Source organism: Mus musculus, chromosome 2 (assembly GCF_000001635.26).
Source record: "Mus musculus strain C57BL/6J chromosome 2, GRCm38.p6 C57BL/6J".
Classification (NCBI taxonomy): Eukaryota; Metazoa; Chordata; class Mammalia; order Rodentia; family Muridae; genus Mus; species Mus musculus.
Window position 1 is genome coordinate 52846978 of NC_000068.7, and position 15697 is coordinate 52862674.

A 15697-nucleotide genomic window follows, 5' to 3' on the forward strand; every position below is an offset into this window, starting at 1 on the left:
AGGCTTGTCTATCTGTCGTTCTCTTTCCTTCTCTCTCTCTCTCTCTCTCTCTCTCTCTCTCTCTCTCTCTCTCTCTCTCTCTCTTTCTCCCCCCTTCCTTTCTTTCTTTGAAACAGGGTCTCTGGTAACCCAGGCTGGCCTTGAACTTGCATTATAGCTGAAGATGACCTTTCACTGATGGCTTTGAACAGATTTTCTTGTCTGGGGCTCATAGGCATATGCCAGCATGACTGGCTCTAAGCCCATCTTTTCCAATAAAAATGTAATGTAGGGAAGGGAGCAGGAAGATTCCTGCACAACCCACTTCCCTCTGGTAAAGTTTCCCTTTAGATGGGGCATAAATAACTGGACAACTTGCTAATATTAATTAACATGCACACATTTATTCAAGGTAATATAAGAGCAATATAGATCAGATTTTAAAACTTTTAAATTGTGTATAATTGTATCTTAAAGAGGAACAATTCTCTTGATTGAGGTAACAGCTAATTTAGCTCTTAGAGCAGTGTAGATACTATAATTGTTCAATGGCTTTTGACTAACTTGGTATTGTTCCTTAAGTCGGGGCTTTATAACTTAATTGCAGATGAGTCATTTTCCCAATCTTGAGCAATTAATCGCCATTTCCTAAGCTTGCCTGGAATAGGAACCACTTGAGATCTTGTTAAACATAAGGTCCTCTGAGGCTCACCCTGGATCTACTGAGTCAGAATTTCTGAGGAAAACACATGACAGTGTGTGTTCAGTGGCATCCCAGGCAGATGTCGTCAGTCAGGTTGGAAAGGAATATTTAGGTGCTAGTGAGATAGCTCAGTAGATAAAGATACCTGCCGTGGAGCCTGACAACTTGAGCTCCATCAGTAGGACCCACATGGACCGACTCCTTCAAGTTGTCCTGAACTCTAGTGTGCCTCTAAATACATACACAATACGTACACACATGAATGTGCATGCACACACACACACAAAGACACATAAACACACACACACGCACATGCACGCAGACACAGTGCTTGTGTGGAATAAAATGTATACACAAATAAATGTGACCGAGTAAAAGAAGAGACTGCTTGGGCTACTTTGGCAATGGCATTCACTCGGGATTATTACCACTCAGGCAAGCAGTGCATAGACTCGTAGTCAGAGGACATAACTAGAGGAGGAGTGCATGGGACCCAGCACATACTCCGTTTTACATCAATCCATCTCCTGTAACATGAACCAAATCCCGTAGCCAACCTTCACCTGGTCACGTACTACAGGACACTTAACCTATGTGGTAGTAAGCCCAAGACTTAGTTCATTGCCAGCACGCTGAAGCAGCACTTCCTGAACAGCCCAGGTTCAGGTTCACGAGGCAGGAGCCCATGCAGTGATCGTCTTTTCTCTTAGTAACCGGTGAGGCAAGTGTTTCTTTCAGTTTTCTAGGTGCAGAAATAGAAGCTTGAAGAGGTCAGTAGATTTCCCCAAAATCTGCTCAGTAGGAGAGACGGTGCTCAGACCCACGAGGACCCATCTCTCCCTTTGACGACAGAGAAGAAATCACAAATCAAAGAACTTTATTCTCCCGTCACAAGAGTCATGGGTTTATTTTCTACACTCAAAGTTGTCTGCCAACCCACTTCAAGACACACAGAAAGCCTGTTTCTTATAAACTGCGTTGCACAAGAGGGGAAGACACTACAGCAGGTTTAGTACGTCCGGTTAACTCTGGTAGATTAACAAGCGTCTTTTTCTGACTTCAGAAAGAGCCCCACAGTTCCCCTGGAAAAAAGTGTCTCTCAAGGGACAAATGAAAGAGGAAGAAAGATCTAAGTTCAGGAGAACAATATGGATCATAATTGTCTCCGAAACTTCATTAGACTGAACCCGACCCTCTGTCTTGTTAGTCCTGGGTGGTTTCTACTAGTAGAAGTGCTTGCAGCCAGAAACAGAAATGTCCTGGGAGTGTCCTGGTTCTAAGAACTCTCTCTCTCTTGAATGATTTATTTTCTTAGACTTGGAAACGGTTGAGGGGCACCAGATGGATAGCCTTGAGTCTGGGTTGTTTATCTGCCCAGGAGGCCAGGTGTGGATGGGAGAGCCAGGCTTCTCCCAGCTTTGTTAAGAGCCATCTGAGGTGAAGGCAGACACTACAGTCTTCTCCACACGCCCTCATTGTGGGTATTGTTTGTTGAGATAGCTGCTTGTATGATCTTCCCATTCTGTCCTTCGTCTTGTGTGGAGGAGATGTTGTTGTGTTAGGATTGAACCCAAGATCTTTCACATCAGACAAGGGCTCTACCACAGAACTGTGTGCCAGGCAGCCATCCAGTCATTTTAAAATAGCTTATTAGTGAGCAGGCCAGATGGCTCATCTGGGAGAGGCGCTGCTACCAAGTCTGAGAACCTGAGTTTGATTACTGGGATCCACATGACAGAAGAGAAAGGGAGGGGAGGGGGACTCCACAAGTTTTCCTCTGACTTTCATGTACATTTTGTGGGGCACATGCTTGCCTCTCAATAGAATAAATTGGAAAGAAGAAAAAGAAATGACAGGGCTGGCCCCATGGCTTAGATGGGGAACATGCTTGTTGAGCAAGTGTGGCGGCCTGAGTGGAATCGCCTAACTAACAATGGAAGGAGAGCACTGACTCCCAAAGTCGTGCGCTCACTTCCAGCCATGTACTGTGCCACACGCCTAAATAATAAAGTGGTTTATTCAGGAAGAGTTTGGATGTCACATGCAGTAGCCCAGACTCATAATGCCAGTACCCAGGAGACAGAGGCAAGAGAATCTCCAAAAGTTTGAGGCCAACCTGGTCTACATAGGGAGCCCAAGGCCAGCCAGGGTTCTCAAAGAGACTATATTAAAAAAAAAAAAAAAAAAAAAAAAAAAAAAAAAAAAGGAGGCCGTCTATCCCAGGACTGTAGTGCAAAGTTGGGAATTGACATCAATGCTCTCTGGATTTTGTGACATCTTTGGTTTTTGCGTAAGAGTAGCAGCTAAAGCAGCAGGTCTCAAACTGTGGTTCATGGCTCCTTTGAGGGTGAATGACCCTTGTCACAGGGGTCGCTTAAGACCACTGAAAAAAAACCAAAGATATTTACATTACAATTCATAACGGTAGCAAAATTACAGTTAGGTAGTAGCAATGACAATAATTTTATGGGTCACAGCATTAGGAAGGTTGAGAACCACTGCTCTAGAATATAACTTGTATTAGTGAGGAATGTATCCAATAGAACCAATAGATAATAAAGGGGGGTTTATTAGATTGGCTTGCAGTACAGTGTTTGTATCCAACTGTGGCTGTCTTCATACTACAGATCTGGTAGCTCAGCTCTTCAGGCTGGGCCTCAGCTGTCCCAGTGGGGTGCTGAAGGTCTAGATTCCAGGCCCTAAAGAAGATTCCTGGAGAGCCACTGGGCTTCAGTTCATTTTGGAAGGCTGAAGAAGATGGGTTCTGAGGTCAGCGAAGAATAACAGCAGCAGAAGCCCAAGCAGCCACAAATAGCTGAACTGGACAGTAAGGGAGGGAGGCAGCAGGACGACAAGCAGGTAAAAAGCTAAGCTTTTGTCTCAGACCCTTTATCTGGCTGTCTCTGGAAGGAATGCTATCCATATTTCATGGTGGGTTATGCCACTGCAAAGAACATGTTCAATCAAGGAAATCCTCACAAGTGCGCCTAGAGGCGTATCACTTAGTTGATTCCAGATCTAGTCAAGTTGGCCACCAAGAATAACCCTCACAGTAGCCAGTAACAGTCTTCACCAAATTCAGTCGCCTTGAAACTGACTGGTGTGTGTGTGTGTGGGGGGGGGGTACACACTCATACTTGAAAGCCCATTCAAAGCCCGCCTCTCATCTCTTTCCTCCTTTGCCAATGATTTATAATCACCTGCATGCTTTGATTCCAGCAGAAACATGCCTATTTAATATCTTAGCTATTTTAAAGTAGCTTTCATGTGTTCTCTTCATGATATATTTTAATTTACAAATCTATATTAACAAAATAAAGCTAAAGCTGGGCATGATGACACTCACCTGCAATCCCAGCCCTTAGTAGGCAGAGGGAGAAAGACGCCATAAATTTAAGGTTATCTGGTTCATATAGCAAGTTCTAGGCTAGTTTGGCATATCTAGTGAGCCCTGTCAGATACAACAATAACAACAGACATTAAAATACATAAATTTAATTAAATTATTCAATTAAAACAGAATGGGTGGGTGTGGTGGGATACTTCTTTAATCCCACATGACTCAGAAGCCAGAGGCAGGTGGGCCTCTGAGAATTCAAAGCCAGCCTGGTTTACTCAATGGGTGCCAGGCCAACCAGGACTACAAGATGAAACCCTGTATTAAATTTTTTTTAAACAAAATTTGGGGAATACATTTGTGTGTTGTGGTATGTTCTGTGGGGTTCAAGCAAGCTGATACTGTGCATGCTAACCAAGTATTCCACCACTGAGCTACAGGTCAGGCTAAATTGAGATTTTAGAGCTTTTTCAATAGTTAATGACTCTCTCTCTGGAACAATGTTACCAGCGGCTGGAGTCTACCCACAGTTTATAAGAGTGGTACTCTTTAGTTTTAAAAACTAAAATTCATAATAACCACTCAAACAAAAAGGGTAGGCAATGAATATCTATCAATAATGTCTTTCTTCTAAAATCTTTGATTACAGGAAAAATAATGATAGAACTGTGAGCCATAAATGAAGAATAAGGCAGGTATGGAGAGATAACAGGAGGATATGCATAGATATAAAAACCTTACCACTTGAGAGGCAGAGGCAGGACAACTGTGAGTTTGAGACAATTCTAGGTTACATGACAAGATATCATCTAAAGAGAAAAGTGAGAGGGCTGGAGAGGTGATGGCTCAGTGGTTAAGAGCACTGACTGCTCTTCCAGAGGACCTGAGTTCAAATCCCAGCAACCACATGGTGGCTCACAACCATCTGTAATGGGATCTGATACCCTCTTCTGGGGTGTCTGAAGACAGCTACAGTGTACCCTATAAATAATTAAGTAAATCTTAGAAAAAAAGAAAAAGTGAGAGAAAGATAAAAAGGAGGGGAGGGGAGAGAGAGAGAAGAAGAAGAAAAGAATGGGGGAACCTCTCTGAAGCATTTGTACTGGGGGCCCTAAGAAAGTCATATAGAAGAGTAGAGAAGCCGGGCGTGGTGGCGCACACCTTTAATCCTAGCACTTGGGAGGCAGAGGCAGGCGGATCTCTGAGTTTGAGGCCAGCCTGGTCTACAAAGTTCCAGGACAGCCAGGGCTACACAGAGAGAAACCCTGTCTCGAAGAAAAACTGGAGAGAGACAGAAGCATGACACACATGAATAGTCCCCACCATAACATAAGGACCAATGTTCATGTTTCAAAATGAGGATGAGAGGTGAAGAAAGGAAGGTAATGGCTAGGAATGTCTCCGAGTTAAAAATTAAAAACTGTAAAAAATGTTTGAATTGAGGAAGCAAGACCAGTCCTGACCAGGGGACAAGACAAATAGACACGCTGAAGCAAAACTGCAGAACAATCAAAGACAGAGAACAGAAATCCTAAAAGGGAAAGGAGAGAGAAGACTAAACATCGATAGATTTAAAAAGTGACAACTGGCCAGGTATGGTGGCACATGCCTTTAACCCCCAGTACTTGAAGGAGAGGAGGCTGGTGGATCTCATTGAGTTGAGGCCAGCCTGGTCTAAGTAGTCACTATGCCATAGTGGCCTCTATTTCAAAACCTAATAGCAGGGAGCTGGAGAGATGGCTCAGAGGTTACAGCACTTGTTGCTCTTGGGAGGAGGACCCAGGTTCAGTTCCCAGCACCCACAAAGTGGCTTACAGCTGTCTACTAACTCCAGTCACAGAGCATGTGATACCTCCTTGGTCTGTGTGGGTACTGCAGGCATGTGCTTTACACACATGCTCGCAGGCAACACATACACACACACACACACACACACACACACACACAGAGAGAGAGAGAGAGAGAGAGAGAGAGAGAGAAACATGCAAAAAAGAATGTGTAGTCTTTCTACACATTCTGATATATCTGATATAATATCCAGCAAAGTTTTCTGGGCCTGTAGTTACCTCTGTGTAAAGATAACTACACTTTCCATACTCTAAATTAGTAATATATTGGTTTACATTGCCTGTTGCTTTTTAAAAAGGTTATTAAATATTGTCTGTGTGTCAGTGGGCTTTGAACTTTGTGAACCTATCTTCTTGGATCGGTGTTGGTTTTTACTTTGTAGCCCAAGCTGGTTTCCAGCTCTGTGTAATGACGATGTTCTTGAACTCTTGATCCTCCTGCCTTTACCTCCCCAGGACTGGGATCACGGGTGCACGCCATCACCCCTGGTTGGTAGTCAGTGTTCTTCAAGGAATGAACATATCCATTCAATTCACATTTAAACCTCATTCAGAGAAAGCTGTTGCGAGCATCCACTGAGTATCCCTCCCAGCACGTACAGAATTTGGAATGCTAAACCTCTCTGCTGTTTGCAATACTAGATACTTGTGCTATTTTTATTAAGTATGCCAAACATGGGGAGGGGTCTAAAATGAGTTGTTAGCCACTCATACCAATCCCCTCTCCAGGCTTGCTGTTAGAATTTTAGATGCTCTCCAGATGAGGAATGTTTCTGGCCTGAGTTTCTTCATCTTTCTCCACCAGCCTTTTCTGTTTCTGGGAGTGGTCATGTGGCCCAACATGGAGCATGAGGATTCATGGGCACTTTGCTACTTCGTATTTCTCTGTGATCCTTTGTTTTACAGAAAAAAGAAGTAACTTCGCTGGCACTGGGACTTGTCCCTCCTTTCTGCCGCTAACACAGGTAGACCTCTGTAGAACACTGTACCACACTCGCAGTCATCTTGAAAGCACACAGGATCGTTTAGTTCCGAGGACCCTCAGTAGGTGGCTCACAACCACCTGTGGCTGCAGTTCCAGGGGGTCTAGCATCCTCTTCTGGCCTCTGAGGGCACCTGCATGTGCATATGCATACACTTACACACACTCAAAAACACACACACACACACACACACACACACACACACACTCCAATAGGAACGTTTCCTTTATGCTTTTTTTTTTTTTGTTTGTTTGTTTTTCAGCACAAGGTTTCTCTGTGTAGCCTCGGCTGTCCTGGAACCCACTCTGTAGACCAGGCTGGCCTCGAACACAGAAATCCGCCTGCCTCTGCCTCCCAAGTGCTGGGATTAAAGGCATGTGCCACCACCTCCCGGCTCCTTTATGCAATTCTTAAATGCAAGTGTCTCCTATTTCTTTATGTAATTCTTAAAACAAAAATTCCTGAGCTACTGATGGACACTTCCACAGGAATTGTATGATCTTATGGGGGGGTTGGAATTGCTCTTAGTGCTCGCTATAAATAACCAAAAGCCAGAGATGGCAAACCTTGACGTAGCAGAAAGTACTTTGGGTTCATGGATGTGCACATTTTGTCCTTGGCTCCTCTTAGAGTAAGAGCTCATGAGAAGAGACTAGACGTGATAAGACAGAGGGGAAGGGAAAGGTCTTGGGTCCTGGCAGAAATATGGCCCGAGGAAGTCATAATGTAATAAAAAGGCTTTCTCGACTGTAGAAACAAATTCCAGCCTTCCCATGCAGATGGGCAGCTCTCTGGGTGGGCAGAGTCTGGGAATCAGTCAGACCCAGGATCTATGTCCAGGAATCCCAAATAAAATACAACCCTTTGTGGGTTAGAATTGCCTCACCTGGCCTGAACTGTTTCCTGCTCCTGTTCGTTAGTGTAGGATACACAAGTGTTCCTCATTTCCTCGCTTGTGTCAACAGCTCACTTGCCATTAATTGGAGACAATACTTCAGAAATACAGATTGCACTTGTTGAGAATTTAAAGTCTGATTTTTTTTTTAAATAGTCTCTTTAAAAATGTTAGAAGTGGAGGCTGGAGAGTTGGTTTACTGGTTAAGAACGCTTGTCATTCTTGCAGGTTCCTGAGCTTGGTTAGCAGCACCCGCATAAGGGATTACCACCGCCTGGAACTCCAGTTCCAGGAGATCTGACACTCTCTGTTACCACCGAGGGCACCAGGCCTGAATGTGGTACACATACCTATGTGCAGGCAAAACGCTCATATACGTAAAATAATAATAATACTAATAAGGTCTAAACAAAAGGAAGTGTGTGTGTTGGGGGAGAGAGAGAGCAAGTGAGATATACTGGAGGTAAGGGTGCTGGCCTCTAAGCTGGATAACTTGGGCTCTATCTCTGTAACCTATGTGGTGGATAGACTATATATATACATATATACACACACATATATATATACAAACATACATACATACACACATATATATGTATACATACATACATATATACATATGCATATAGGTACTATAGCTGGGCAAATAGATTCTAACCTGACAATACTGGCCTGGTCTCCATTCCACCATGTGGCCTGTTACCTGTCCATTGTAATCTTGTCCTGGCACCTGCTTCTTCATCCAGTCTGGCTGGCCCTCTGGGCTCCAGAGACCCTCTCTTTCAGCCTGGAAGTCCCACCTTAACTCTCCAGCCCAACTATTGGCCCTTCAGCTCTCTATTTGACCAATTAGAAGGTGAGGGAGAATGATGACTACAAAATATTCAGGCAGAATATGCTTGATAACAATGACAATACCCAAGTCCCGCCTGTAGTCAGATCTCTGCAGGCACAGAAACCAGCATTTGAATAATACGAGGATAATATTTATACAATGCACAAAAACATCACTCCAACAAGAAGTAGTTTATTTAACAGGACATACTAAATATATTTATGAAGATTTCCTCCATATGTTAGTGTGTCAAAAGTCATGGTAGTTACTTACCTTTGAGGTGTTTTCCATCTCTTATCTTTCTCTATCTCTTTATCTCTACGGAAGGAGATTAGTTCTGGAGGATAGCCTCGTGTGAGCTTTGAAGGCTGAGAAGTCACATGGTTTGCCTCCTCAAGTTAGAGGCCAGGGAAGCTGGTGATGGGTTCCAGTTAAAATTAAAAGCCCTAGGAGCCAATGATGTAAGTCTTGGTCCAGGTTCAAAGATCCAGAAAGAGGAGCACCAATTCCTGAAAGCAGTAAAAGGTGATGTCCCCAGCAGAGCAGAGAACAAACTTACCCTTCCCCCATCTTTCTCTTCTATTCATGGCCTCAGCAGAAAGGGTGCTGCCCTCTGCACTGATGAAGTTGAATTTGTTTACTAAGACTATTGGATTAAATACACACGCTCCAAAATATTATTTCTTTCTTTTTATCAGTTTTCTGGGCATCATTTAGTCCAGTCTACTTAATTAAAATAAACATAGTATCAACCATCATAAGTAGGAAGGCATGGATGGAAAGTACTGAGGTCAATAAAATGTCGAGGATTATGGTGATGACAGTGATACAGAGCCACACTGACTGTTACTCCAAGTTCTTTATCTGAACAGTACAGATCTATTGAAATCTCATCCAACCCTGTAAGAAAGGCGTCAATGCCATTATGACTTTCTTAGATGATGAAATTAGGGCACGAAAAGTTAAGCAAGGGCCATGAGACCAGGCATTCATAGCTACTAAGGAAAAGTTGGGGCTCTTGATATATCCGGGTAGGATGCAATTTACTTGCTTTCTTAAGAAGATAGCCCAGGGTTGGAGAGATGAGTACTGGCTGCTCTTCTAAAGGACCTGGGTTCAATTCCCAACCCCCAGGCAGATCACGTCTGTCTGTAGCTCGAGTTCTAGGGAATCCTGATGCCCTCATATAGATACACATGCAGGAAGAACACTAATTAATGCCTCTGAAATAAAATAAACAAAACAAAATAAGACGATAGCCTAAGCTGCAAAGAGTACCACAGCTTCTTGGGCTCCATCTCTCAGCTCAGGGAAATTCTGGTGCCAGGCAGAACTCATGGTATGAGTAGCTTTAATCAAAAGTTCTACATGGGCTTGAAATCTACAGCAAGGGCAGCTGGCTAAAGTCACGTATAACAGTGCATTTCCAAGCCCTCATAACATCTAGTTAAGTTCAGAGGGACAGAGTTGAGCCTAATATTCTCTGTGAAACACTTGGGGCAAATCTGCTTTGGAAGCAGGATGGGTGCAGTCAACGACCACCCTCATGCAAAATAGTTATTTGTGTAAACTGTCTTCCTTACTAGATTTGAAAGCATTGCAGGGCTGAGTGTCTCAGCCTATGAAATCGTAACTCCCGTCATAGGTCTTTGACAGTTATTTTCTTTGAATTGTCTATTGTGGATTGAATTCTTGTAAAAACTCACACATACTATAAACCCCACATTTGCTTATAAAACATCCAGTTAGATCAAAGACCATGCAACATAGATGCCGAAGAACCCGTACCACGTCTCCACCTGTAGTTCGTGAAGTTGGGCATTGCCAATACCCGGGGTGGGGGTCTCCTATTCAACTAGATTCTCTCACAGGGTTATACTCTTCTGAAACTTAAATCACGCGTTTCATGATTGACTGGAGTCATTCACTCATTCTTCAAACGTGCTGAAGTGTCAGATTTTACGTAGGCGAGGCAGGTCTTCAAACTGTCGGAGTGAGGGAGGTCGAGATAAAAGTGACTAAAGCCACCTTTCACGGCGTCCAGCTTGTTTTTGCTGCAAGCACCCCAACTACAGCGCGGCCCTCCAGGAGCGCGCGCGGTTTCTGCGCGTGGCCGGTTTGGGCCGAAACTACGCGTCCCGGCAGTCCGCGGGGCGGGTGGGCGGAGCCGGGCCGGGGGCGGGGGCCGAGAGGGGGCATTGTGTCGGCCAGCCGTGCGCGAACGTCCGCTCGCTGTGGGGCCGGGGCTGAGGTGTCAGCGCCGCTGCGGCCGGGGCGAGAGGCGGACGAGCAGGAGCGCGCAAGCGGCCGCGGGTGCCGGCGGGGGCGGCGGGAGCACCATGCGGATCGGCGCCCAGCGCCCTGCAGACCCCTCGCGAGGCAGAGAGGCCGGGGCGGCGCCGGGGCGGCGGGGAGCATGAGGACGGCCGGGGACCGGCTGGGTTCGGAGCTCTGCTAGGAAGCGGCGTGCGCTGAGCACTAACCGGGACGCGGCGGAGGGCGGGAGCCAAGCGCCCGGGGCTGTGGGCATTTTGGACGCGGACGCAAGGGGCCCGGAGCCAGCCGGGGCTCCGGCACGCAGCCGACATGGGCAACGCGGGGAGCATGGACTCGCAGCAGACCGATTTCAAGGCGCACAACGTGCCATTGAAGCTGCCGATGCCCGAGCCAGGTGAACTGGAGGAGCGCTTTGCCATCGTGCTGGTGAGTGAGTCCGCTGCGGCCGGGCGCGGGGCCCCCGTGGGGCAGGCGGCGCAGATGACCCGGCTCCTCCGGTCCCAAGGGCGAGGCTCACACCTTCCCCATTGTGGGCTCCCAGCCTCGCTTCTCTCAGCCTCCGTCCTTGCGCTCTCCAGGGGTCCTCGGATGGGGAGAGGAGCTCGGGCCGGGCTACCCCGGCGGCCACGAACCCATTGTCTGGCGGGAGCAGCACCTCGCAGCGCGTGTGCCGGGAGGTGCAGAGTGGGTGTGAAGGGAAGGTGGCTGGCCGGGGAGGAGTGAGGGACGGGCCGCTAAAGCTTTTTGTTTAAAGAATGAAAAGCAACCGGCAGACCCCGACCCTCTGCGTAGCATCCCCCGGACGCGCAGCTCTGGGCCTTGCGGGGTCTGCTGCAGACGCGCGCAGGTGGCTGGCCGCAGGCGCCGCGCCCGCACTCGGTCGGCCGAACTTGGAGGGTGGACCTCGCGGCTGGGCAGATGGACAGCTCCCCAGAAAGAGAAAGAGGAGGCCGGCAGCTGAGTGGCGCCGTGGTCCCTCCGCGAGGGGGAGGCATCTGAAACCCAGACGCGGGTGGGGAAGGCGGGGGGTGGGGGAGAAGCGCCCCGGGCAGGGGAGAACCTCAGTGTGTTCCCTTTGGTCTTAAATCTTAAACCACAAAAATGTGCAGTTTGGCTGGGACGTGTTAAGAGCCGTCCTGACTTCACGGACGACCCCAGTTCCTTCAGTCGAGTCCATGGCTCCCTCCCGCATTCCGCATCACTCAGCCTTCCCGTTCCAGCTTCTCAATCAAAGACTGGAATCCTCTCTCTCCGTTTCCTTTTGGGACTAAGTTTCTGGGCTCTTCCCACCCGGAGTCTGCCTTGCTGTGAGCTCAAAAGGGTGTGACGCCTTTTCCCTTGCCCCAGAGAGCGTCCCAAGTGCAGTTGGTTCCTGGTTTCTCAAGTTTTAAGATTCCACCTTCTCTTAAGGGGATGATGGGAAGGAAATGAGGCTGGGGGGTGGGGTGGGCGGACTCCTGGTCTGAGACTTGACACTCTGCTTCCCCCTTTTTCTAAATCCATGCAAGACAAGGCAGCCAGAGCCAGAGGAACTTGTGATGGAGCTGCCAACTCCTGTGTCTACCTGAGAGAATTTTGGCATGTAACTTAAGAACTTTGGGAGAGGTCTCAAGCCCTGGATCAAAAGTTGGTTTTCTGAGATTTGAATGTTGAGTGGGACATTGAAGCTGCCTTTCTTCATCCCTTGAAAGGAGGTTGCTTTGGTACTGGGACCGTGCTCTGTCTGGATGGCAGGTCGGCTCTGTGTGATCAGGGAGCACGGAGGCTGCAGCTCTTTGCAGCCCTTTTAGGCCCCCTGGAAGTTGCTGTGAACATGGGGGGAAAAGATGTGGCTGCCTATTTTGCTTTGCATGGCCTGTGATCTCCCACAGCTGCTCCCACGTTATGCAAGATGGGACGCTGTGAAATGAAACAGCCCAAGCTTAATTACTTCTCAAGGCAGTCTGGTGCACACTTGACCCGTCTTTCCAGAGACAAACGGTGTTTCTTGAAAACAAAAACAAAACAACAGACAAACAAACAAAACACACCAAAAAAAACCTGTTCCTGACAGACATAGCTGCAACTTTCTGGCTCTGGGTTTTCTGTTTTTACCCTTCATCGTGTGGTGTGGTGTTATCTGTCTGTCTGTCGGCCTGTCTGTGTGTGTGTGTGTGTGTGTGTGTGTGTGTGTGTGTGTGAGAGAGAGAGAGAGAGAGAGAGAGAGAGAGAGAGAGAGAGAGAGGGGGGTTGGGCAGCCAGTGGCACAAGGAGGTTGCCGCAGCCATGCTAATAACAATAATGCAATTAAGTTCTACTCAACTGGGAGAGCATTTTTTGCATGAGCTTTCAGTTACTCTGCTGATTAATAACACATGGTATGAATTAATCTTTAGGAAAATAATGCCCCTTCATTAAAATGGTGGATTTGTGCTCCCATTGAGTCTAGCGGGTCACAAAGTGAGTCTGTAGGCTTTTATGATTGTAAATCCTGGGCTCCTTGGGGGTGTCCGATGTTTGCTGTGGCTACTTTCACTCCATGGAGTGGCCCGCTGTTAGCTGGAAGCAATTGTTTTGCAAGCTGTTTAAGAGAATACTGAGTTTCTCAAACAAGAAACAAAAGCACAACATATGCTGACCTTTTTTGAGTAGTTCCAAGGCTTTTGGCATCCTTGCAGATAGGGATTCACTGTTGCTGTTTAGGTTCTCATCTGAGCTCTACTTGCTGTTATTGCCTGAAACAATTTAAAGGAAACCCTCCCAGCTAGCTAGTTAGTCGCCCTGCTGATTCCGCCTGTGCCTTCCCCCTCGGGCTGTTTACTCAGAGTTTACTACGTTGGTTTTCTTTCGTTTTCAGGAGTTGCTGGAGGCATCAGGAATATGTAATTTTGGAGATAAGGCTTGAAGGACAAGATTTAGGAGGGAGATTTTGTTAGATAGCCTTATACACATGGATGGACACACACACACACACACACACACACACACACACACGCGAGCCTCTGTGTGTGTGTGTGTTTGATTTTTTTTTTTCCATTCTCGAGGAATGATAACCAGGTTGACATTACTACTGTGAGGTCCCTTTCCACCTCTGCCTTGCTCTGTGCCCAAGCTGGCCTCAAACTTGCTACCTTAGCCTCCTGAGTGCTGAGCTTATAGACAGATGTGTGTGCCACCACGCCAGATCTAGTTCGTTTTCTTATGTAATAAAGGCCACAAGGGATTTTAGGAGGAAAACTAGATTTATACTGTGCAGAAAAGTGTACAAACGCCTCATTGTAAGTATGACTTACATAAATAATTAACGAGCTGTTTCAGGCTAGGAAAACAATTCCTCTCAACCTCCAGCTCCAGAATACTTAAAACCTTTGGTGTAGAGTAAATAAAAATTAAAGTGACAGGAGACCATCTTATTTCACAGAGGATATAAATCTACCCAGTGGCCACACCCTTTACCCAGCAGCTTAGATGGGACAAGTTGTATACATCTAAGAAACTATTGTATCTGAATGGGGAAAAGAGAGGAGAGAGCACAGACCAACCACTGAATTAAGATCAGAAGGCGTACATTTCAAAACTTTTCATAAATAACTAATATTGAAGTCTGGATCCACATTTTAAGAATTTAATTCTTGTAAAGAAAGTGTCTCCCTCTCTGGGCTTTTATTCAGGATTGCCATCACAGTAGTTGCAAAGTTATGTTTAAAGAAAAGGACTGACTCAATCAATGTTTATGTGAATTGTTGTATCTCTATATCTACCTTTCTGGTGGACATTAGATGGAATGTATCTTCAGTGCAAGTGTGTCTTACCTACTTCAGTCTTTGGTGTGCTTGTATATATTTATAGGTAACATCAGACTGTCTTACTTAGCCTCACACACTTATGATTACATGTCAATGTGACTTTCTGCTGTATTTATTCAGCATTATCTAGTCCTTGGGGGTCACACACAAGCAAGCCCTTTATCCTTCATATTCAAATATGACAATGTGAAAGCAGCTCTTAGTGGGTGTTGTGTGTAGTGGTGGTCTTCAGTCCAAGAGCACCACGTTTCCATTAGGCACCCCGTAATATTGTTTGCTTTCAACTGTCAGTCACTGCTTACAAATGTAGAATGTACGTCATCTGGCACCTTTGTCGATGCACTTGTCGCTGTCTTAAGGATTCTTTGAACTTCAGGGAAAAGGGTGACTTGAGTAGATGCTTGAATTTCTATAGTATCTCACAGCTCTGTGAGCAGATAGCCCATGAAAGAGGATGCAGTCATGGTTTAGGGGAATCTCGCAGTTGAAACTGGGGACTGCTTTAGTTTCAGGTTCATTTGAGTCAGTTTCCTTTCCTTTTTCTCCCTCCTGAGAGTGAGTGGGTTGAGTCACTTAGCTCAGGAAGGAGTTGGGAGCACTCTTGAGTCCCTCCTGTACCCAAACATTCCTCAGGCTGACACACTGTGCCTTGCAGTCTGGCCATCCACAGCACTAGAGCTGTGTAAATACTGATCGCCTGGATTGCTGGAGGTTGTGGTTATGAAGTCGCCCACCTGGGATTTTGGATGCCTTCCTTTTTCCATTAGGATTTCTCAGATCAGCAGCTGGGGGAGAAAAGGGCCTGGGAATAGCAGTGAGCACAAAAACAAAAGCCAGAACAAACCTAGAACCTGCTAAGTGCCAGTTTCACCCTGTAGCCAGTTGGCAGTAGGTCTTGATCAGTGACCATGGTGAGGTGCATCTGAGGCCGCCCTTTAGGTGCCTGGCATCTGCTCCCCTTTTTGAATGTCCAGGCATGGAGATAAAACCTTAATTGGACCAACACTGTATCCCTCTGGTTTTCTTCCATCGTGCTTGGAAAACGCAGGGGAGAGC

General features: G+C 46.4%; 1 protein-coding gene across 11 annotated transcripts in view; it reads left to right on the forward strand.

Annotated features, from left to right (window-relative positions):
- The first annotated feature begins 10739 nt into the window (after positions 1-10739).
- Fmnl2 (formin-like 2) overlaps positions 10740-15697 on the forward strand; it is a 276486-nt gene continuing 271528 nt past the window's right edge. For 7 of the 11 annotated variants that reach the window (XR_003953721.1, XM_006498331.3, XM_006498334.3 and 4 more), the window contains exon 1: positions 10807-11282. Coding sequence is in view for 10 of the 11 variants with exons in the window: in XM_006498331.3 (XP_006498394.1) it covers positions 11166-11282 (117 nt within the window). In the remaining variant the exon portion in view is untranslated. Of the gene's footprint in view, positions 11283-15697 lie in introns of all 11 variants that reach the window. The other 4 variants (XM_006498330.2, XM_006498336.2, XM_006498338.2 and 1 more) reach the window with 2 other exon arrangements.